The sequence below is a fragment of the Epithele typhae genome (assembly GCF_022376455.1).
Source record: "Epithele typhae strain CBS 203.58 chromosome Unknown BXZ73scaffold_10, whole genome shotgun sequence".
Lineage (NCBI taxonomy): Eukaryota > Fungi > Basidiomycota > Agaricomycetes > Polyporales > Epitheliaceae > Epithele > Epithele typhae.
Genome location: NW_025954201.1, coordinates 519352 through 540824, shown reverse-complemented (window position 1 = coordinate 540824; position 21473 = coordinate 519352). Strand labels below are relative to the sequence as shown.

The following is a 21473-nucleotide window of genomic DNA, read 5'->3' as shown; positions in this document are numbered from 1 at the left end:
TGAACAGTATTAAGGGCAGGCCTCGCGTGCAATAATGGCGATGACGTCACTATATAACACAACAACTAGTGCGGATTCTTGAACCTAACTTCCACCGTCACCCCGGACGCTGTCTGCTTGAAGCGGGACAAGCGCGAGTACCACCGCTGCACCACGGCGAACGCATCCTTCTCTCCCCGCTCAGAACCTCTGCTTTTCGGCGCTGTGAGGAACAAAGCAAGGCGAGTAAACGATGGATATCGCTCGGCCTTGCGATAGAGCAGGGCGGAGGTGAGGCGTGTCGCAAACGCATCGTGGCTGCCTTGCTCGTCCCTGGTTCCTGCGCTGATACGGTCCGTGAGATGCAGTCGGAGGTGCTGGAGTGCCGGAAGCGGAGAGGGCGTCCGTTCGAGAGAGGCGCACAGCGCGTCATAGAAGGCGCCGTTCCCCGCTGCTCCTTTGTACTCCTAGACGATGGAGAGAGAGGTAAGGACATAACACCCCGCCATGGCGTCGAAAATTACTGGTAAAGGTCCATCTGCAAGGTCAGCTACTCGTCAATGATCACGAGGCACAGAGCGTGACACAAGGACATACTTACCATATAGGGAGACTGACGAGGCCATGATCAAGGCCGGAGGGGGGACCTCCTGGTCGTCCAACCGCAACAGCAACGTTCGAAGGGACCCTCTGGAAGCGCGGAGGACCGGCATCCACCAGTACGGGGCCACGGCGGTCCCTTCGCAAATGATTTCGAGGTGCCGGAGGACCTCAGGATCGAAGCCCGCTGATACCACCTGAGCGAGGCGCTGATGATCGAGGAAGCATCGACCGTTGATGATGAGTGACCTGAGCCTCGGGAGGGAGACGGGTCGGGCGACCTCAACCTGGCTCTGCGGCAAGCTGACCGACGGGGAGACGAGACCGAGTCTCCATTGCCCGCGGATAAAAGGGGCGTGCGATTGAAAGCAGTCGATGACGCGTAAGTTCTGCAGCGAGGGGATGAGGGCGAGGATGGTTATGATGTCGTTTACGCCCCGAAAAGAGAGGTTGGCCAAGGTGAGCGTCGTGAGGTTGACGAACAGTTCAAACGATAGACAAGCGCGGGAGCGTGTGAGTGGGTGCATAGGATTGTGCAACGAAGTATCGGAGAGTGTGATGGTCTTGACGAGAAGAGACAACGAGGGATTAGAGTGGAGTGAACGCATGAATAGGGCAGTTGTCCCGTCGCCGAGAACGACGTTCCGGAAGAGAATCTTGCGCGAGATGGCGGCAATGGTGGCTGACGTGAGGGTACATTGAAACAAGGTCGCGAAATCGGCCTCCAGGAATTCGAGGATGTCATAGAGTATGTCGAGAGGAAAGATGAGGAGATTCGCACTGGGAGCTGGCGCTGGCGCTGACAGCGACATGGCCGTTCGCGAGAAAGTTCAAAGGACGTGGCAACAGAGGAAACGCTCGTGACGCGGCGCTGTCGGGTAACACTGGTGTGACTAGCATGTGTGAACGCGAAGTATCGACTGCGCGTGCGAGGCTAATTTCTTCATCCAGGCTCGGGAACAAATTCACTAGGATTACAACCACGATCTTCACTCGCCTTCCTCGTAGTCCTCCAAATGCTTTCTCGTCTGAAGACGACTCCTCGGTGGAGGTGTCTGTCGTGATCCCAATCCACAAACCTATCAACCTACAAAGACACCATAGGCGAACCGTGGCAACAAGTCGTAAGTTTAGTTGTCACACGAGCAAACCGGGATGATGGAGTACTTAGTTGATCACTGCCACCTCGACGCCCCGCTCTGACAACGCATCAAAAACGCCCATCCACGCCGTCTGCGTGTTCTCCCGCGCAGGCAGCATCTCCACGGGTGACACCGCCGGCGTCGCGTCCCGCGGGAGAACCTTGGGCACCATTACTGTCAGCTTCTTGAGCCGCGTGCCACGCAGTGTGAGCGCGTCCGCGAACCGAGTACGAAGCGGGCCCGGTACGGTCTGCGGTTCGGCATCGTGTTCGAGTAGGCTGAGGCTCAACCGCTCGAGCTCGGGGTGGTGTCCGCCCTCGAAGTAGACGCAGAGCGCGGTGAGGAGCGTAGCAAAGTCCTTGTTGCGGGGCGTTTGCGTCTCGGAGGCTAAAACCTGAATCCACCACCCGGGCCCGGAACTGGAGTTGACATGGCGGTAGCGGAACGTGAGATAGCGGAGAGCAATGCAGCCGGAGAGCGCGTCGAGCTCGTACTCGAGGGCTGACTCTGTGTACGACGTGAGCTTCTCTGAGCAGATCAACTAGGGGGGTGCTCACCGAATTCTGTCGCTCGCGGAAGAGTGTCGGGAACGGGTCCGTCCCATATGCTAACCTCCACACTGCGGAGGGTGGTACTTGTGGCTCTCAGGAGCCGAGTCCACTCGAGATAGCGCGTCGGGCCTACGTATAGCAGGTTGTCCAGCATGAGCGTGCGGAAATGGAGGCCGGCGTCTCCGGCGCGATGCTCTAGATGGTGCGTAAAGATGTCCGGGTTCACAGTGACAGACCAGACGTTCAGGACCGACATGGTGGAGAAGGGCGAGAAGGGAAGGTGATCGGAAGTAGATAAAAGGAGCGAGGCAGGAGGTGAAGGAGGGGGTGGCGGGGACACCGCTTCTGAGGCCGTTTCTGAGACCATTGAGGAGGAAGGATCGTTCTTTTCCGTGACTCGATCGACCACTGTTGCCTTTTCCTCGTCGAAGTCGACGAACGAGAGCTTGAGCGTCTCGCATGATGGAAAGTGAGCAAGTAGATCAAGAGCGCTGTGGATGCTTGGGATGGACACGGAAGTGATCTCAAGCAGCCGCAACGCGATGAACTGATCCAGGGGGAGATCTTCCGCAAGCTTGTTGACGTCGAGCTTGCGCTGAGGGGCAGATAGCGATCCGAGTGTGAGTTGTTGTACTGTTGATCCCAATCTGGAGTCGCCTAGAAGAATGTTCTTGAGTCGAGCGTTCCGCGTCGAATTTGCACAGTCGATGGAGACCCGATTGTAGACGATGGTGCGCACGAGATGGGAGAGCGCGCGACAGACAAGAGCGCATGAGTACAGCGTGTGGTTGTAGCGATGATCGCGGTGATAGTCGACGATCTTGAGGATGATTTCAATTGGCAGAGCTGAGCCATTTTGTTTTGACTCCTTTGTGGATGAGGCGTTTTCAGTCATGCGGGGACAGCGTAGTCTATGGTACGGATGAGTTGGCTATGACAACTGTAGAAATCTGTACACACAGAATGCTGGTAGATGAGGCGGAAGTGGCGAGCGTACACGCGACCTGCGTTTGGTTCAGGTCCAAGCGCGAGCCGCGTCAGCGCGTTGGGCACATGCCGTTACGCTCGTGACTGTGACCCAGCGACTGATGCGGGCACTGCTCAACTTAAGCTTGCGCTCGCTCAAACTCATTCGACACGACGCGCTCGTTTTTCTGGACTATGCGATATTACCATGGAATAATGAATAATGACGGAGAAAGGAAGGAATCGAAGACCGGCTCAACTCCTCAAGGCCTCAAACTTCGCCACTTTAATTTCTCTTCGCACCGTTCTGAGGGGAAAAGTTGAATTCTGACATCGCTCTGCATACACACCAAACTACTCATACAAAGGTAACCGAGCAAACCACTCAATTACCACTATCGCGCCCCTCGCGCCCCGCGACGTGCAGCGCCGCAGACATCTCCAGCGCACGCTCCTCCCCCGCCTGCTCATACAACATCCGCAAGTCCTCCCCGCGCCACTGCAGCGCCACCACCTCCCGCGCGGACCACTCCGCGTCCATCGCCTGCAACCTCGCCCCCTTGCGCAGGCTCCCCTCGCTCCCCCACGCCCGCACGTTCTCCTCCGCGTCCAGCCCCTGCGCGAGCGCCGCGGTCAGCTCCGAGCGGGACAGCGCCGTCCCGATCTCGCGCCCGGGAAACAGCGGCCCGTCGAGCTGAGTCGGCGTCAGCTTGAACAGACGGCGCAGCGCCGCGACGGGGCACGTCGGGTGCCCGGGCGCGGCCGCGACGAGCACGCGCGTCGGCTCCTCTTGGCGGAACGGGTCGTCCAGCGACGCGGGGATGGTGAGCGCCACGTGCGTCGGGTCCGCGCGGGAGGGGAGGAAGGCGACGGCGCCGCGCGTGAGGTGCCGCGCGGGGTCGAAGGCCGTGCCGTCGGGCACGGCGAGCTCGCTCAGGCGGAGGAACGCAGCGAAGCCGAGCGTGGCGGCGGCCGTGGTCACGGTGCTGTGGAGCGAGTCGGGGCGCGCGCGAGCGCGAGTGCAGATCCGCTGGAGGGTGGTGAGCGTGATGGGGTGCTTGGGGCGGATGGTGTTGGGGCGCGCGCTGCGGGCGTGGCAGACCTTCATCCCACGTATGAGCTGGCGCGCGGACGGGGAGGTGCATGAGGGGAAGGGGAGACCGCGCGCAGCGTGGACGTCATACAGGTCGAGGATGTATCCCTTGATGGTCTTCATCGTCAGTCCGTGGAAACCGAGTTCGGCGAGCCACCCGAGCATGGAGGCCTCCGAAGCAGGGAGCCACGAGCCGTCGCCGTTGAGGTAGCGGCGCTCGAGCTGGACGAAACTGAGGTACGATTTCTGCCCCGAGGCAAGAGTTCCGTTCGTCTCTGGGAAGACACCATGCCACATGTAGAACGCGACCTTGGGAGTGTCCGGGAAGTTCGCGGCTGCCCAGGCAGGCGGAGGCAGAAGACTGTCGAGGGTTCCCGAGGAGCTGCCTTCAACAGTAGGGATGCTGTCGAGCGAGCCGTTTACCCAGAGCTCGCGCAGGATCGAGAACGCTTGTTCAGAGGTGAATGTGACCTCCGGCTGAGATGCGAGTGCGTCGGCATAGGTGAAGAGGTCTGAGCTCGATATCCTCTTCGCAGGTGTGGAGGAGCGGCTGACACGTCTAGAGGAGGGTGCTGGAGTGGCGGCACGGCCGAGATTGGAGGAAAATGGGCGTTCGTACGACATGGTTGAAGAGAGGGAAGAATCAAAGAACGGTTGAGCGAGGACCGCGTTTTAAATGTCTAGAGGCGCCACTATAAATGAAAAAGGGGGACAATGCCACACCGGTACGAAAGATTAACCTGGTGTGGTTGACCACAGGTGGCATTAGCGATGGGCGGCCCGTTTGCATGTACTTACAGCGACCATTGTTCGGGTACAGCGAACCGCTGCGGAGACGGACGGCGAGTTCATTGTCCTTCAGGTTTCGACCATTGCTCATGAACACCGTTGGTCAGCGCAGACCGTTGAAGGACGAATAGAATTCCATCACATGGGCAATGGGTGAAGATGTACTAGTAGTGCAATGATTAGCGTGAGAGCGTGGAACGACGACGAGCTCGTCATACTGATAATTCCAATTACACCGTTTCTGTCTACTGCCATTCCTGCTTTGATAAAGAGACGAGATTCCAACTTTTTGTGTGTTCTGCGACGAGTGCCAACTCGTTTGGCGACCGGAGTGATGGATGCCTTCTATGATGAAGCCGATGGTGCATGTGGAATAATGTGGGAGTCGGGCACTACGTCACTGTACGTAGAGGATGAAGGACGGATCGTGGTGGTCGACGTCGACGTCGACAGCGAGCTGCAGGCTGCAACGTGTCCCCGTGACACGGTGTCACGCGACGGGGACACTCTCACTAAGTAATAGGTGACTGACGTGACTAGGTGACATAGGCGTTTGTAAGGCGCGCGGTGACACGCCGACGCAGCCGGTTTCACGACTTCCGCATTGCTTCCACGTCCGCAATTTCGACACGTCGCAGGCCCACGAAGCACCTCATGGAACGTACCTTACCTCCTGAAATTTGCGACTTTGTTGTCGATGAAGTCCACACTGCTTCGACAGTCTATAATACTTCAAAAACCCTCAAGGCGTGTGCCCTAGTCTGTCGCCAATGGCGGGACAGGGCGCAATTCCATCTCTTCTCAACCATCGACCTCCTTATTGGCGATGTCCTTGGACCCGGCAAACGGAAAACAAAGCCTGCCGACAACCTACGGGAGGTGCTCTCCGCGCGACCGGATTTGGCTTCTCGCGTCACGTCCCTCAAACTCAACCATATCGTTTTCTCCAACAACGATGCGGTATGGAAGAAGGAAGACCTCCAGGACTGGCCTTCCCAATTCCCAAAACTTCGGGAAATTTACTTCCTTTCACCCGACGGAAACATGTCGCACCTCCCTCTCAAGCAGCTCGTTTCAGCTCTTCTCCACGCCCCCTCCACTCTCGAGCACCTCACCCTCGGTGGTGTGGATATCCCCGCTAACTCTGTCAGGAAGCTGTCCGGGATCAAGAGGAAGCGGACCAGCCCAACTATCCGCCATCTCACCGCCTTTTACGACTTCCTTGCTTACAATCGTGGCAACCCAGGTGTCATTCGCCCAGATATCGGTATCCTCCTTGACGCACTCGTTCATTGCGGCCTCATCTCCCGTCCAACTCTGCTCACCCTGGATCTGCCCCACTACTGGGACATCTCCGAACCATGGGATCGAACACTCCCCGACGACTCCCTCAACTTCGCGAACCTCGAGACGTTTGGGGTCATGCTCTGCCACTCGCAAGACGACGACCCGGACTATGACGACGGGACTCGTGCGTCATTCCGATCCATCTCTCCGCACCACCCGCTAACTTGATCGACACCACAGACATACGCACGCGCGAGCTCATGGACGCCCTCGCCTCGTGCTCCCGCCTCCGCGTCCTCCACATCACCTACGGCGAGCCCGAGTTCCGTACCAACGACGACCGCCACCTCTTGCGCCACAAGTACCTCTCCGACGCGCTCATCCGCATCCTCGTCGACCACTTCTCCCAAACGCCCGTCCCCCACCCCGGCCTCGAGGAGCTCAAGTTCACGATCACCTACTGGATCAAGGACGTCGAGCGCGTGTGGACGCCCGCGATCCCGGAGCTCGCGCGCGTCCTGTGCGACCGCGCACGGTACCCGGTCTTCCGGCGCGTCTCCGTCACCAAGGCCGTCACGGAGGACCCCTACGCCCGAGAGGAGCCCCCGGACGAAGACACCGTGTGCGAGAACTGCAAGCGCGTGTTCGCGGCGTTTGAGGCGCAGGGTGTGGAGCTGGAGGTCGAGATGGAGGTCATGCACACGGATCCGTACTACGCGGTGCGTGCAGGCGAGCACCTCCATTACGATCCGGAGGATGTGCTTGAGCCGTCGGACTCGGACTCGGACTCGGACTGATATAGTGGAGTGTGGAAGGGTGCGTAAAGCTTTTGTCGTCCAACGGTCTTTCGTCGTGCTCATCATCACACCTGTAGAGCTACATCGGCCGTTTCTACTACCAGTTGGATTGATCAGCTTGTGCCGGGTACAAGGCGTGGAGTGTATGTTCGGGAGCTTAACGATGCCCTGCGTCAACTGAGCGAGAAGAACGTGGGGCCGTAGGCTGTGGGCTCGGGCACGCGCGGTCAGCTTGGATGAAGTCGACGGGGGCTCGACTCCCTCTCAATACGAGCGTCCCTACTGCCATCTTCGAGCAGCGACCGAGGACCAGCTGTCGGTACTTTTCGTTAACGAGATCTTCGCTGCGCGCGCAGGCGACGAGGTCGAGGTAAACGTCAAGATATTCGTTCGCATCAATGTATGCGTAAACATAAGTTTCATAGACATGTCGTGCGGGTCGTAAGGAGGCGGACAAACGCAGATTACAACTGCAGAGCGATCCGCACCATGACCTCGTTCATGGCCATCACCGCCAAGCAGTCGATGATCAATCCGCGCGTCCCCTCGCAGACCATCCCCGACGCGAGCGCCTCTTCGCGCGCAGGCGGCGGCGGGAGCGGCGGGAGGGACTCTCGCGGCAGCCCGGGGATCCCCTGGCCCGCGCGATAGCGCGCCATGAGGAGCGCGACCGCCTCGCTGTACCCCCGGCAGATCTCCTGGGCCTCCTCGAGCGCGTCTTGCTGCGAGGTGACCCCGTTGAGCCTGGCCGTCGTCTGCGGTCACCGTTACCGTACGTGTATACGAGCGCGTGCGAAGGGGGCGCGGCGACGTACCTCGTGGCGCTCGCGGTCCATCGCCTCCTGCAGGTCGCGGATCCGCTCGCGGCGGTGCTCCGGGTGGACCTGGAGGAGCCGGATCTGCTCCTTCGCCTTCCGCCGCTCCTTCCAGTCCGTCGTCGAGCGCGCTTTGAGGGTGAGGTGCGCGCACAGCACGTCACGGCCCGACTGGATGTCCTCCGGCGAGGCGGCGAGTGGCTGGCATTGAGGGCTGGGCGACGTGAGGAAGCGGGTGTCCTTCCGGGGGGGTCTGAGGCGAGACGAGGAGGCGACCATGGACGGAGGGGTCGAGGACGAGCTACGTGTCATCATGGGGGAGGAGAAAGAGACACGAGCGAGCTCGTTGCGCCGCGTGCCCGCCGCGTAGCTGCGGCGAGGCGCCCACTGTCGCGACGCGTGACGTCATTTCGGGCCCGACCACGCGTCGAGGTACTTGCCGGAGTCAAAGGCCATGCACACCGAACGAGTTCTCAGAACCCTTGTCAGATTGTCGTTGTGATTTCGTAACAAACTTGGCTGCTACAGCAGAATGAAAGTCCGAGTGAAAGTAGGCCACAGCAGATGAAGTCCGTTTGTGATGTCCGATGGGAAAACGTTAAAGAAGATTATAGTAAGTGATACTCCATCAGCAATCGTCCTCGGTGGGCACGCCCTAATGGCCGGTCATCTCGAGGGTAAACGCAGCACCGGGTCACTCGCGCTTACGTGTGGTGCGGTCGAGGACGAGGACGCGGCAGCGGCAGTAGACTAGTACGCCTTGGTCGTGCTCGCCTGCCAGGTCGACGTCATGGACGCCATGTGGTCGGGGAGGGCGTTGCCGGACACACGGGGCTGACGCTGGTTCGAGGTCTGGCCCTTGCGCTTGATCCCGCACCGGTCAAGGCACTCCTGGCGGCCGAGCGCGAAGTTGTCTGGGATCTATGCGACAGGTTCAGAAGCAGACTCGAAGATGACAGGGGCAAGAAGGCTTACCTGGCTCTCGATCCACACGACATTCTCGACGCCGAGGTCGCCAAGAGAAGCGGCGACGACGTCCGGAGGGAGACCGAAGTAGCGCTGCGCGATGGACTCGACACCAGGGTCCTCGTTGTTGAGGGCCGCTGCAGCCGATCGTTCAGTACATACCACCAGGGGCGGAGGGAAGTCGTGAAACTCACCGACGAACATGACCGGGTCGCAAAGCTCGTTCTGCTGGTAGTGGATCGAGCCCTGGAGGAATACCTGCGCGCTGCCGGTATTGATCTTGTTGAAGACGAAGCGCGCGCCGTTCTCCGCGATCATGCCGGTGGTGAGCGTGCCGTTGACGACGTAGAGCATCTCCGTGGCGCGGGGGTGCGTGTGCGGCGTGTTCATGCCGCACGGCTCGAGGAATCCGAGGGTCATGGCCAGGCCTGAGCGGTCGTTAGCTTTTGCGAAGCGCACTGCACGGGTGCACAATCCCTTACCGTTGCCGACAAGCGCGGGGAAGTTGGCGACGTTTGCGTTGAGGGCGGTACCACCCGCAGATTTAGCCGGTGTCGTGTTGAAGAAGTTGAAGACGAACTAGAGTTTCCCTCAGTGATACAGCGTAAGCAAAAGACTTCTTTGATTACTCACGTCCGAGTCTTTGTCCAAGATCTTGATGCGGTCGTTCTGCGTAGGCGCGCTCTTGAGGGACGCAATCTGGTCCGCGGGAGCGGCGAGGGCGCCGGCGGCGACCGCGAGGGACACAAGGAGCTTCAAAGAGAACATGGCGTGGCTGCGGAGTGTGGAGATTAAAAGAGAAGAGGGTAGAAGAGAAGAGAAGACAGGAAGAGCAGGTTGCTGAAGATACCGTTCCAGCTGGCGTGGCCTTTATACTACCTGAGATCGGGGCTGGGTATGTGATATTCCTGGGGGACCTGTCGTCCACGGAGTGCCTCGTGCAAAAGCCAGCGCGCAGAGGCGTCCAATGGCGGCCCCGTCCCAGTGTATAGCCGAGGCCGGCGCTGCGCCTGGGGCACACCAACGCGCGACAAGAGCCCAAGAATGAACCAAAACGGACGCGCCGAAACGCGAGTTCCCCGAACCCCCGCGCAAGACGGGGGACGCACTGGGTTCGGGCGCAGGTGTGCCGCCGACGAGTCCGGAGGCTGTGATCGTCGAAAAGGAGGGCGTCGAACAGGCGCGGACGCCGTGAAGATCCATCGTCCAAATTCCGTCTTTGTGGCGCATGCAGTGCGGAAGGGGAACACCCAGGCGGTCGGGGATCCCCGCCCAGGGTGTCGTCCCGTGCGGTCGGAAGGATCGCAACGTCGCTCACGTACGCGAAGAGTCCGCTGAGTCCGCAGGATGGGGAAGACGTCACTAGTCGTAACACGTGGTCCCAGAGTTGAGTTGCGAAAGGTCGAGCTTGTATGGGCTGTGCATTGGAGAACATATCCTCGAGGTTAGAAGGTGGGGTACTCGAGGTGATCACTGCACCTCGGGCATAGGCAAGAATAATGGCGCGGGAAATGCACGGGACATTGGGCGGGATATTCGTGGGAAATATATACTATCACGAGCATGCCGCACGCATTTCTCATATTATATATCGGCACGGGCATGCTTTCCCCTCTGTTGCCCCCGCGGGGGACATGGCCGGAAAATGCTTCCTTTGAGAAAGGCAGACAAATATTTAAACAATCGCCCTATGAGGGAAACAGGCATGCTCTCTACCGCATGTGGTAAGAAAGGGGTGAAATGTCGCCCGGGGAAAATGCCATTGAAATGTTAGTATACTGAAAGAGCATGTTCCCTGCAGGGGCAATGAGGGAAAAGCTTGCCCGTGCCGATAATTGTGGCCTCTCATTCAATGACATACTTACGAAGAAATTGTGGCCTCGCAAGACGCGTCCCGGCCCGGACGGTCCCCAACGCTCCGTCCTGGCGCGCAAGGTCCTCACTGCTCTGCCTCTCCCGCCATGACCCTCCGCGTACCTGTCTCTCTCCGCTCCTCCAATTCCGTCTGGTGACATTCAATGCCATGGCCACGCGTGGGGTCACTGGACAGTTCTCTCCCCCAGCCGACCTCCGCCTATGTCCTATGGTTCCTCCCATCGGCCCGTGCATCATCTCGTGACATCCCCCCGTCTCATAAGAAGCGGGTCATTCTCGAGCCCCTCGTAGACGAAGAGCGCCCCCAGCCCCAGCATGAGACTACCCAGCAGTCTTGCAGCCGTCGCTCTTCTCGCGGGCTACGCCGTTGCAAAAACATGCTCGCTCGCGCCCCTTGGAGATGGCTTTGACGACACGGACCAGGTGAGCTCGGAGTTTCTTCGAATACCGCGGATATGCGTCCTCTGACGTGCAGCACGCAGGTTGAGGCTGCTATCGCCGCGTGCGGGCACTTTGGCACGACGACGTTTGGGCCGGGGCAGTACAACATTACGCGGAAGATGACTTGGAACCTCGTTGACTCCCGTGTGGACATGCACGGCTACCTGAGTGTGAGTTCTGCCCTTTCCGACTACCGCTTCGAATGCAAACCCCCTTCTGCACGCTACCAGTTCGTCCCCGACGTCGAGTACTGGCTGGACGCGTCCAACACCTACCGCGTCATCTTCATCCAAGACCAGGCCTCCTGGTTCGTGATCACCGGCCACGACTTCGTCATCGACGCCCACAATGCCGGCGGCATCAACGGGAACGGCCAGACCTGGTGGTCCTACTACGCAACCCGCACCCGCGAGGACGGCGACGGACGTCCGGTGGCCTTCACGCTCAAGAACGTCACGAACGGCCTCGTCAAGAACTTCCGGATCGAAGCGCAGCCGTTCTGGTGCAACGCCGTCGCAGACTCGAGGAACGTGGTGTACGATGGGATGATGTGCAACGCGACGAACCAGGACCCGTTGTATGCGGGGAAAAAGTGAGTATATGCGCTTTCTTCGTTAGTGCATAGTGCAGACGATGCCTGTCAGCGTCGTGCCGAACACAGACGGTATCAACACGTATCGGTCTGACCGTATCACCCTTCGCAACTGGGATGTGAGTGCATATATGAGCATCTGCATACATGTTGGCTGACCATTTTTCAAAGATTACTTGCGGCGACGACTGTCTGGCCATCAAAGGAGTACGTTTAGAACTCATCTACTAGGATTGTGGTACTCACGGTTCCGTAGAACTCTACCAACATCCACGCCAAGGGCGTAAAATGCCGGGGTGGAAACGGCATTGCGTTCGGTTCGTTGGGGCAATACGTTGGTTTGGTATGTGTACGTATCCTTGAGTTTGCGCCCGCGCTGACACTTGTCTTGTAGCCGGATATCGTCGAAAATGTCGTTCTTGAGGATATCGAGGTGCGTGCACTTGCGCTCAACTCACCTGTTTCCATTCTGAATACTGGAAACGTCTATTTAGATGATTCGGCTCGATCCAAAAGTACAACCGAATATGGTCAGCGGGGTTTACTTCAAGAGCTGGACTGGTACCGTCAACGGCTCGCCTCCGACCGGGGGCGGAGGCGGCTCAGGTGAGACTTTCCTTTGTTACGTCGAAAGCCCATCTCATCCTCTGGTCTTCCATACACGCGACAGGCCACGTGTCGAACGTGCTATGCAAGAACTTCTCGCTCAACAACGTCACTTTGCCTGTGCACGTGTACCAGACCAACGGGGGACACTCGAAAGACCTTCCATCAACGCTGCAGTTCAGCAAATTGTCTTTTGTTAACTGGACCGGGACCAGCCAGCGGAGCACGTGTATGTTTAGGGGTTCGTTTTAGATCAAAATCGCCGCTGATGCCTGCGCAGACGTCGAGCTCGATTGCAGCTCCGCCGCGCCATGCCCGAACATGCTGTTCGAGGACTTTGATATCCAGGTGCTCTCGGGGGCCACCCCGACCGCCGAGTGCGAGAATGTGGTCAGCGTGACGGGACTTCCTAGTGCGTTCTGCTTTGTTGTACTCTTCTTCGCCGAACGGGCCCCTGACTAGCTCCTGCTCAGGTTGTGAAACGATCTAGTGTAGCGTAGCCGTCGAACATGTCATTGCCATAGCAGATCTCCAATTTCACTTCCTTGAGCCAACCGGAGCTATTTCCTCCCTCCCGTTCGAGCTTGTTTCTCAAATACCGCCGGACGATCGGCTGGGACATGCACATTCGGAGCGCCGACTTTAGATGATCCCGCTGCCCAAGTTTGAGATGACTATTTCGCCTCCAAGTAGGACCTCACCTCCCCGTGTCTCCCCGCACAACGAACGATGATCACCCTCTCCACCGAATACCCAACGCCCCAAGCGAGCATGCTACCTCCGGAGCGTCTCTACGACATCGTCGATCACCTCCACTGAGACTCTGAGGTTCTCCGCGGATGTGCGCTCGCAAGCCGCTGGGTGAGGGACGCGCTCTCGCGCCCATGAGCGTCGACCTGTGCATGCAGTGTGCGCGCCGGGGCTCGCCAAGATGCTCGCCAGCTTCCAGCGCCTCAGCCGCCTTGGGGCCGAGGGCGTATGCCGTGAGGATGGGCCGGCGTTGCGCGAGGTCGTCCTTCGCTGCTGGGTCGAGTCCCCGCACCTTTTCCTGGACGTGCTCCTCCCGCGCGAAACCGGCGCGGGACGCACGCTCCCTCTCGAAGTGCTCGAGTGCGTACAGCGCCGGAGCGGTACGCGCTCGTCGGGGTCCTCGACATAACGACGGACGACTCGCCGCCCGTCGCCCCCGCAGCGTGCAGAGCGCCGCGCACGAGGAGCTGTACACACGGTACGCTTGTATCTCCTTCACGTCTCGTCCGCCGCCGGCGAGACTCGAGCCACGGGCCGCTCTCCGCTCTCCTCGCGCACCCCAGCGGTATTGAGGCACTGCTGGAGGAGCTAAAGTCACCAACCTCCTCCTCTGGCACTGCCTGCACACGAGCGCGCGCGCGCCTGCCCACGTCCGTGGCGGCGGCGGCGCCTCAGCGCTCAGCCGGCACTCGAGCGCATCACGCTTTATGTCGTTGAGTCGAGCAGGAAGGGCACACTGCCTCTGGTGTCTCGCGCGCGCGCGCGCGCAGCGGTAGGCGTCGCACCTGCCTCTCGGTTTCGGGATCGTGCCGTACGGAGGAAAGGACGCGGAGGACGAGGACAAGGTGTGGTGAGCTGCGGTGGGCTTCAAGGAGCTCGGGGGCGCGTGGGCGTCCAGGTCGATGTGCAGGTCGCGGTGGAACGTCGTGGGGTATCCCGTCTAGTGCCTTGAGCCTCGGGCGTACCGCCGTCCTTGCGCGGTGCTGATGTAGTCAGCCTCCCGATTCCAGCACGCGAAGATGCGACACAAAGCATGCATTCTGGACCGTACCCAAAAACATACGAGAGCATACAGCGAACACGAGCGTTACACAGAGAGTATCCGGAACGGGTCCGACCCGCCGCCCTCGAGCCCGGCGAGGACGGCACCGCGCACGGCGGCGAGGTAGTCGCCCAGTCGGCGGCCCTCCTGCGGCGAGAAGGCGTCGTAGAGCCGGTAGCGCGAGTCCGCGACGACGTTCACGAGCGCGAGCGCGTGTTTCACGTTCCTGTGCGTCGTGTTAGCGTCACAGCCAATCGTCGGGAAGGAACAGGGGAGGGCACGTACTCCGGGAGGCGCGCGCGCGAGCGGACGAGAGCGGCGTGGAGGCGGAGGATGAGCTCCGGGACGTATATCTGCCGGATCCGAGCGAGGTCTTTCCGGCGGCGGTCGACGGTGCTTCCTGGAGTGTCGAAAACGAGCCAATCGTTGGTGAGGAGCTTGAGCACCAGATCGCGGGTTTGGTCAATCAACGTCTGTGTCGGCCACGTCAGTAAAGCAGAAGTAGAGGGGGGAAGGGACGCACTCGATAGTCGCCAAGCCACGACGCACGGCTTTCTTTGTTCATCTGCGGCTGCTCAAGCGCAGCGCACTCCCCGACGCGGGCGAGCGAGTCCCAGACGGCGAAGAACTGGCGGTAGTGCATGAACTCCGTCGCTTCGTCCTCGGGCTCGGGCAGGGTCCCGAGCTCGGGCGGGAGCATGTCGAGCAGGTTCTTCGCGACCTGCACCCGACCACGACCTGTATGGGGGTCGGCGTTGGCACGAGGGAGTAAGGGAGGAGAAAAGACCGACCGAGGAAGTAGCGAAGGATGACGTTAGCTTGCTCGAGCGCGGTGTCGTACGTGGTCTCGAAGAATGTGGTCCACTCGATCGAGCGCACGAGTAGCCACTCTGCGTCCGTCGGCGGTGGTTCGACCGCCTGGATGCCGGGGAGGGGGCCCTTCGTTGGCGGTAGGATCTGTAGTGAAGGCGAATATAGTTAGTATACACATCTGATACACATCCGGAGATAACTGCGGAGGAGATACAAGCGCACCGTGAACGTCTTCTCGATCGTACGCTCTGCGGTGACCACGGCGACGCGCTCGACGTCAAGACCGTGATCACGGGCGCGGTTGAGGGCAAGACGACGCTCTTCCGCATCTCCGGAGAGTTCAAGGGAGGTGAGGAACATGGCATAACGCTCGACGGCGTTGTCGCCGAGAGCTCCAGCGTACATGGCGATTAGCTCGCGTTGGCCGGCGTTCTAGTGGTAAGTCATTAAAATATGCACCAACAGATAGGATGTAGTACGCACCTCGAGGACTTGGAGGTAAGCTTCGAGGATGGTTTGGGTGGCGAAAGGGGAGACGGGAACGTCAATCATCTGAAAGAACAGGCAGACGTGGGCGAAAAAGCGTGTCATGGCGGAGTACCTTCCCATCTATCTCAGAATACGCGTTGATAGGTTCACAAAACAACTCACTCAGGTGCAGAGACGTAGAGGCCTTCCTGCAGCCCACTCGCGAACGACTCAAGCAGCGAATCCGTCTGGTCGAGGATGATGTGCAGTTGTGAGACATGATATGGGTGGTCGGCAGGGGCACTGTCGTCCAGAATGGCAGCATTGTGGGAGAAGAGCGAGGAAAAGAACTCACCCATCGATGACGGGGATGTTCGATAGCTCCTGCAACGTCTGCACTACCTCGTGCTCCCACGTATCTTCGTCCAGATCGTGTGTCGGGGCCTGCTCGCCGCTAACCGCGCTGCTCTCAAGAGCTCCCAGCCCGCCTTCCCAAAAGCATTCACGTTCGATGTCCGCGAGACCGCGACTAAGCCGCTCTTCACAAGCCATGCTAACGAGGGCCCACAAATGGTCTTCCCATGTTCGACATACGGACTTGAGTGCTACGGACGTCGACGTAGTCGGGGCAAGAGAGGCATAGAGAGCACGTTCTGCTGGTGGTAGCGCTGGCTGGATGGAAGAGGAGGCTGAGGGGACGCGTAGATGTTGGGAAAAGAGGAACGTACGTTCAGCGCTGCACTCTGGCAGACCGTTTTCCACATCTTCCGCCTGACATTCCCTGACCATTGCTGGGATCCCTCCACGTCCTCGTCATCCATCGCGTCTTCGTCTCTTGGCTCATTTGCTACACGTGAAAGTCGTCAGAAACATTCTGGAGCCGCGCGAGGATAAGGAATACGTACCTATTGCCCGCCACTGGAACAACAGCGCACCACGTATACTCGCCGCCCGCCACGGCTGGTTCGCTTTTCGACACAGATCGACCGCCTCTTCGAGCTGACCGGCGCGTACATGTGCATACAGAGCCTGTATGACCAGCTTTTCGTACGTCTGCATCGAGCATGGACCATAGTCAGACCCAATTGCCACACTCCGCCAACACCTCCAACACGCGTCCAAAAACGCACAAAACACTCACCGCGTCATCAGGCGCGAGCCCCTTCCCCTCCTCCCCCGCCGCGCGGTTCGGCGCGTCTGGGTCAAGCTCCTCCACCACGCCCGCGCCCTGCCGGCCGGTGCGTTTGCCTTGGAGGACGGCGTTGCGGGTGAAACGCCAGTAGCCGTTCGTCACGCCCGGGGTCGCGGGCATCGGAGCGGAGTCGTGGAGCCACTCGCGGACGACGACGAGGGCGGAGAGGAGGGGGGAGGCGTGCATGATCGACTGTGCGAGGGTCGCGGGTGGCGTGTACGGATTTTCGGCGAGCAGGTCGCGCGGGTGCGGGTACTCGGGCGGGGTGGTCTTGCGGAGGCTTTCGGGGGAATATAGTCTGCATGGGGGCATGGGGGAGGGGGAGAGGAGGAAGGGGACGTACGACATGAGGGCTTGGAGGAGGGCCCAGGTGTCGCTCTCCATTTTCAGGGCCTCGAACTCCTGGGTGGACACGCTTTCCATCGACGCATCGTGCATGTCAGCCAGTCTAGAGGTCGCAGGGTGAGCAAACCACGGTGAAGAACGAGGAGCGCACGCACTGTTGGTCGCATATGTGCCTTAGCCGGGGGGCGAAGCCATACTCGGGATGAAGCAAGGCTTCGAGGTCGTCCTTGTTGGCCTGGCAGACGGAGAGAACCTCCGCACAGGAGGCGTAAAGAGCCTCCGACATAGCCCTAGTTCTCCTACAGGTTTGGCAGTGGGGGGAGAAGATAGAGGGAGCAAGAGAAGAGCACCAAGAGCGCGTTCCAACTTTACGCGGACGCGTCTGGGCGCTCAAACCACAAATAGTAACCGGTCTCAAACGCGTTATAAATGTTGTAGTCAAGTTATTGACCAGGGTCTTACGACGTTTACTTACGGTAAGTAGGTCTATGGGGTTCAATTCGGCCGCCGCCGCCGCCGCCACTTCTACTCCTCCTTCTCCTCCTCCTCTTCCTCTCCAATTTCGCCCTACCCTTCCGCTATCAGGCTGTCTTTCATTCTACGACTGCTTCGTCTCCTATACTTAATAGCTGCGTTCGCCTCCGCTGGCTTGAGCTCGGCCTTGGGCCAGGAATGTCGCGTCGCGTTTCCCGTCTTCAGGGGCGCCGCGCCTCGTCCGTGTCCCCGCCGTCGAGGCGCGCACCGACGCCGCGTTCTGACTGAGGTCCCGCGAGGGAGCGGCGGCGGCGCAACTCGAATAGACCGACTCTTTCCATGTTTGCATACAAACAGTGTAGTAGACGGAGGACTAACTTAGAGCTACAACTCTCTCACAGGATCGTGCGCTGATCAATATCTACCACAACTGCCCGGTTGGGATCTTCCTCCAACTGCTCTTCGAACCCGACCACTAGCCTTCGCAGGAGCGGACAACTGCCTCCCCTGACCAACGTCGACGCTTGTTTCTCGAAAGCTACCTCGAAGCCTCCTTCCCTCAAGCACTCCGAGGTGCATCCTACGAGGCGGTACTCGAGCGTATTGAGATGGGGAAACAGGGGCCGGTCGCCACAGAGCTTCACGGTGAGTGCGTCGACGAAGAACGGCCTAATCACAAACGGCATCCTATTGCGGTACGAATCCGGGACGAACTTGCCCAAGCTCGGCATGCCTTCGTACTGGACACACAGCGAGCGGAGCTCGCTGCACGGCGTGAGCACGTCGTAGAACCCCGTGATGCTTCCCCCTGAAGAGATAAGTGGCCTCAGTCACTGACACATGCTACTCGCACCAAAGAAAAACGTACGCAGCGCCTCCTCAGTGCGACTTCCGTACCAGTGGCCAATGTCCGTCGTGATATCGTTGATGTTGATCGCGAGGTGCTTGAGTGCGGGTCCGAGCGCGCGGACAGCTGGGAGCCACGTCTGCGTCACTGTTGCCCCACTGAGCAACTTGAGCGATGCGATTGAGTCTACCTGTGTATATAATCCCTCTCGCCCTCCTCTAATCCGGCCTTGCTGTCCTCGAGAAGTAGATGAAAGAGCGCCAAACGGCCCTTCAAGCCCAGCCGGAAAACCGTCTAATGAAAACGAATCGGAGCGAATGAAATCTGACCATTAGATTTCATTCGGTGAGGAGAATATCATTAGATATCCATTAGATCGCGGGTCGAATACTGTCGGATACAATCGAATGATCCCGTATCCTGGGCGGATGCTTTCTGATCTCGGGCGAATCAAATCTAATTGCCATCAAATCCCTGTCGAACGCGATCTAATGCCAGTCTGTTCCAATCGAATGAACAACGAACACAGATCTATTCCGAACGGATAAAAAACAGATGCACATCTATTCCAAACGGATTAAAAACGAATGTAATCTAATTCTACGGTCGCCCGATGCAGCGCGCTTGTGGGAAGCTGCGAAAGGATAATGGTCAGCATGGCGTGCGCGCAAGACGACAAGTGTGAATGTTACCAGAGGGGCATGGTGTAGTCACTTTGCCTTCGTGTTGAGCTAATCAAGGTCGTCAGAAGTGTATATGAGAGTATAGTGAATACATACGTAGGCTTGCCGCTCTTCCTCATACTGCCGTATTCCGGAGGATCACATTAGTGCAATGCAGTCGTACAACAAAAGGCTGAACACAAACCTTGACGAGGTTTGGCGTCGTCTTGACCACCTTCCAGTGTTTGTTGAATTCCGGGACACTGCCGTCGGGATGGTCCTTCAGCCAGTGCCTGCCGCAGATGCTCCTGATTCACAAATGAGTGGATAACAGGTAGGAAAAGCGAGAGCACGTACCGCACAGTCATACAACCGTCTTTGACGGTGAAGCGTTTCGGCTGTGGCTTCGGCTTCTTCTGGCCGAGAAGTATCGTGGAGTTAGCATCCGCCATGTCCGCAGGCAATTCGGGTCCTTGCACTGGCGCTGTCGACATGACAAGCACCGGCACAGTGGGGGAACTCTCACTGGGGTATGTTGAGTAACGGCGAACATGCAAAGGATAAACTACGCACAGAGGGGGAGGAGTTGCGGGGTGACCAGATGCGACACCGGCAGCAGCAGTGAGAAGATGGAGGGGGGCTTGGCCATCTTGCGCGGGCGCAATCGTGACATCCATATCCGTGGACCCGGAGCTCTGAACCGGTGAGGAAGGAGTGGATGTCGTGGAGGCAGAGGCTGGCTCCGTGCTCCCGACAGCATCAGAATGGGAAACAGTGGGTACTTGGGATTCCGGGAGCGCGGACTTCTGCAATGCGGCAGCAAGAGCCTGCTGTTCTAGATAGTTGGTACTAGCAATGGGGAGTGAGGTCAGGTTACGAGCACAGAGGGGAGGAGATAAACCTACAACACATTCCGAATTTGGACTCGCGGGCGGTCAGTTGGGTTGGCGTGGGCAGGGAGCGTCGTCGTGGGCGGGGAACCATCTTCATTACCGATCACAGGCGATGGCGGGGTACTGAGTGTATAGCCGTTCTCCATGAGATCGGAACTAGTCAGATGTACAATTAGCTTAGGCGAAAATCGTACATCTTGCAGTTTGACAACACTCACACTTCATCCGGTAACATGAGCGACAATGAGGTGGGCGTAGAAGGAGGCGACGGCGATGGAGGAGAGTTCCGGACCTTCTTGTGCGAGGTTGTCGAAAGGCCTGCAGGAGAACACCTCTTCACACCAGCGCACGAGCCGGGATGATCACCGTCATTGTCGCCACCGCCGCTGCCATTGCTGCCGTTGGCAAGGGCCGCCTTGCGTCCCCTGATGAACGCGGGATACCCCATCGTCGCGACAAGGATGGCTTTATAGTGAGCCTCGCAGTATCCCAGCTCTGGAAACGCCCCCTCCATCTCCTCAATGTACTCCGTGCGGACGTCCGTTGGAGCGCGACCCCACTTCGCAGGCGCACGGTTGTCCTCGAGCAGACGCTCCCAAATCGCGCGAGAACGGGCTCGAATAAGTGTGCAGTAGGCTCCACTCACAGGCTTTCCAGTTTCGTCTTCAAGCCACTGGAAGGTGTCGTTGTAGCCATGTGCTGCACGAGTAGGACCTCGCTTTCCGGGTTTCGGGGTGCCGTCGTTGATGTCTTCGGTGAGATCTTGAGCAGGATCGGTGATGGTCCTGGCTTGACGCTTGGCCCTCTCCTGCGCAAGATACTCGTGATGGAACCAGTAGCGGATGTTGGGGTAGTCAGTTTTCTTTGGGCGCGATCGGGCGACGTTGCCTCCGGGCGGCCCGGTTGTGTTGCCCGCGCTGTTGGCCAACGCTTGTGCAAGCGCGGAACGAATGGCTCTATAGCGAGGAAATCAGGACAATTCATTCAGTTGGGAAAACGAGTACTCACCGTTCAGCCTCCAGCTCCGCTTGTACCCGAGCAAAGTTGTTCTGCAGGTCAGAGTGCGCGCTGCGCAGATCGTCATGCGTTTCTTGAGAGGCGCGATAGTGCGGGCCAAATTGAGAGCCGTACCGGGAGAAGCCCGGGCTAGAGCTGAAGGGGGAGGACGAGAAGTCCTGCACACGAGTTAGCTTAGACAGATAATGGTAAGAAAAGTGAGAAACCTGTTCAAGACGACGATCAAGATCATCTACGTAATATCCACGGTGCGAACGGCCCATGGTCCTCATTGGGGGTGGAAGCGGTTGAACCAATGCGCTAGTAGTAGTGCTGTTGCCCTCATCGAAAATGTCGGTAGGGTGGTGATTAATGGGGGTGAAAGGGAGGTTCGGATCCATTGTTGAAGGAGGGAGCAGAGAGACTAGTCTGCGGGGGTAATCTAGAGCGGGCGAAAGTGGGGTTGGGTAACGGGAGGCGAGCGGAGAGAGG

At 58.9% G+C, this 21473-nt stretch overlaps 8 protein-coding genes across 8 annotated transcripts; 2 read left to right on the top strand and 6 right to left on the bottom strand.

Moving 5' to 3' along the window:
• Positions 1–65: 65 nt before the first annotated feature.
• BXZ73DRAFT_99160 (uncharacterized protein) lies at positions 66–1391 on the bottom strand (the record flags this gene model as incomplete). Its single annotated transcript, XM_048027917.1, has 3 exons — positions 66–446; positions 504–517; positions 581–1391. 3 exons carry the CDS (start codon positions 1389–1391, stop codon positions 66–68), a joined length of 1206 nt encoding a protein of 401 aa, XP_047880287.1.
• A 355-nt stretch (positions 1392–1746) lies between these two features.
• BXZ73DRAFT_99159 (uncharacterized protein) lies at positions 1747–3167 on the bottom strand (the record flags this gene model as incomplete). The annotated part of the gene is made up of 2 exons (XM_048027916.1): positions 1747–2228; positions 2279–3167. 2 exons carry the CDS (start codon positions 3165–3167, stop codon positions 1747–1749), a joined length of 1371 nt encoding a protein of 456 aa, XP_047880286.1.
• A 456-nt stretch (positions 3168–3623) lies between these two features.
• BXZ73DRAFT_99158 (uncharacterized protein) lies at positions 3624–4955 on the bottom strand (the record flags this gene model as incomplete). The annotated part of the gene is made up of 1 exon (XM_048027915.1): positions 3624–4955. One exon carries the CDS (start codon positions 4953–4955, stop codon positions 3624–3626), a length of 1332 nt encoding a protein of 443 aa, XP_047880285.1.
• Positions 4956–5774: 819 nt separating this feature from the next.
• Positions 5775–7204, top strand: BXZ73DRAFT_99157 (uncharacterized protein; the record flags this gene model as incomplete). Its single annotated transcript, XM_048027914.1, has 2 exons — positions 5775–6591; positions 6648–7204. 2 exons carry the CDS (start codon positions 5775–5777, stop codon positions 7202–7204), a joined length of 1374 nt encoding a protein of 457 aa, XP_047880284.1.
• Positions 7205–8769: 1565 nt separating this feature from the next.
• On the bottom strand, positions 8770–9753 carry BXZ73DRAFT_99155 (RmlC-like cupin domain-containing protein; the record flags this gene model as incomplete). The annotated part of the gene is made up of 5 exons (XM_048027913.1): positions 8770–8940; positions 8995–9122; positions 9180–9413; positions 9468–9564; positions 9619–9753. The coding sequence occupies 5 exons, from the start codon at positions 9751–9753 to the stop codon at positions 8770–8772; spliced, it is 765 nt and encodes a 254-aa protein (XP_047880283.1).
• A 1422-nt stretch (positions 9754–11175) lies between these two features.
• BXZ73DRAFT_43014 (pectin lyase fold/virulence factor) lies at positions 11176–12961 on the top strand (the record flags this gene model as incomplete). The annotated part of the gene is made up of 10 exons (XM_048019066.1): positions 11176–11283; positions 11343–11471; positions 11532–11893; positions 11946–12012; positions 12065–12100; positions 12150–12236; positions 12288–12326; positions 12388–12499; positions 12564–12728; positions 12780–12961. 10 exons carry the CDS (start codon positions 11176–11178, stop codon positions 12959–12961), a joined length of 1287 nt encoding a protein of 428 aa, XP_047880282.1.
• A 1375-nt stretch (positions 12962–14336) lies between these two features.
• On the bottom strand, positions 14337–17395 carry BXZ73DRAFT_43262 (nuclear pore protein 84/107; the record flags this gene model as incomplete). The annotated part of the gene is made up of 13 exons (XM_048019108.1): positions 14337–14517; positions 14577–14764; positions 14815–15029; positions 15083–15248; positions 15327–15536; positions 15588–15705; positions 15756–15875; positions 15928–16240; positions 16297–16419; positions 16478–16625; positions 16714–17044; positions 17108–17212; positions 17265–17395. The coding sequence occupies 13 exons, from the start codon at positions 17393–17395 to the stop codon at positions 14337–14339; spliced, it is 2349 nt and encodes a 782-aa protein (XP_047880281.1).
• Positions 17396–17978: 583 nt separating this feature from the next.
• On the bottom strand, positions 17979–21382 carry BXZ73DRAFT_75755 (uncharacterized protein; the record flags this gene model as incomplete). The annotated part of the gene is made up of 11 exons (XM_048022264.1): positions 17979–18391; positions 18452–18588; positions 18621–18724; positions 19210–19233; positions 19298–19400; positions 19450–19617; positions 19666–19941; positions 19998–20141; positions 20204–20941; positions 20994–21160; positions 21296–21382. The coding sequence occupies 11 exons, from the start codon at positions 21380–21382 to the stop codon at positions 17979–17981; spliced, it is 2361 nt and encodes a 786-aa protein (XP_047880280.1).
• Between the last annotated feature and the right edge of the window lie 91 nt (positions 21383–21473).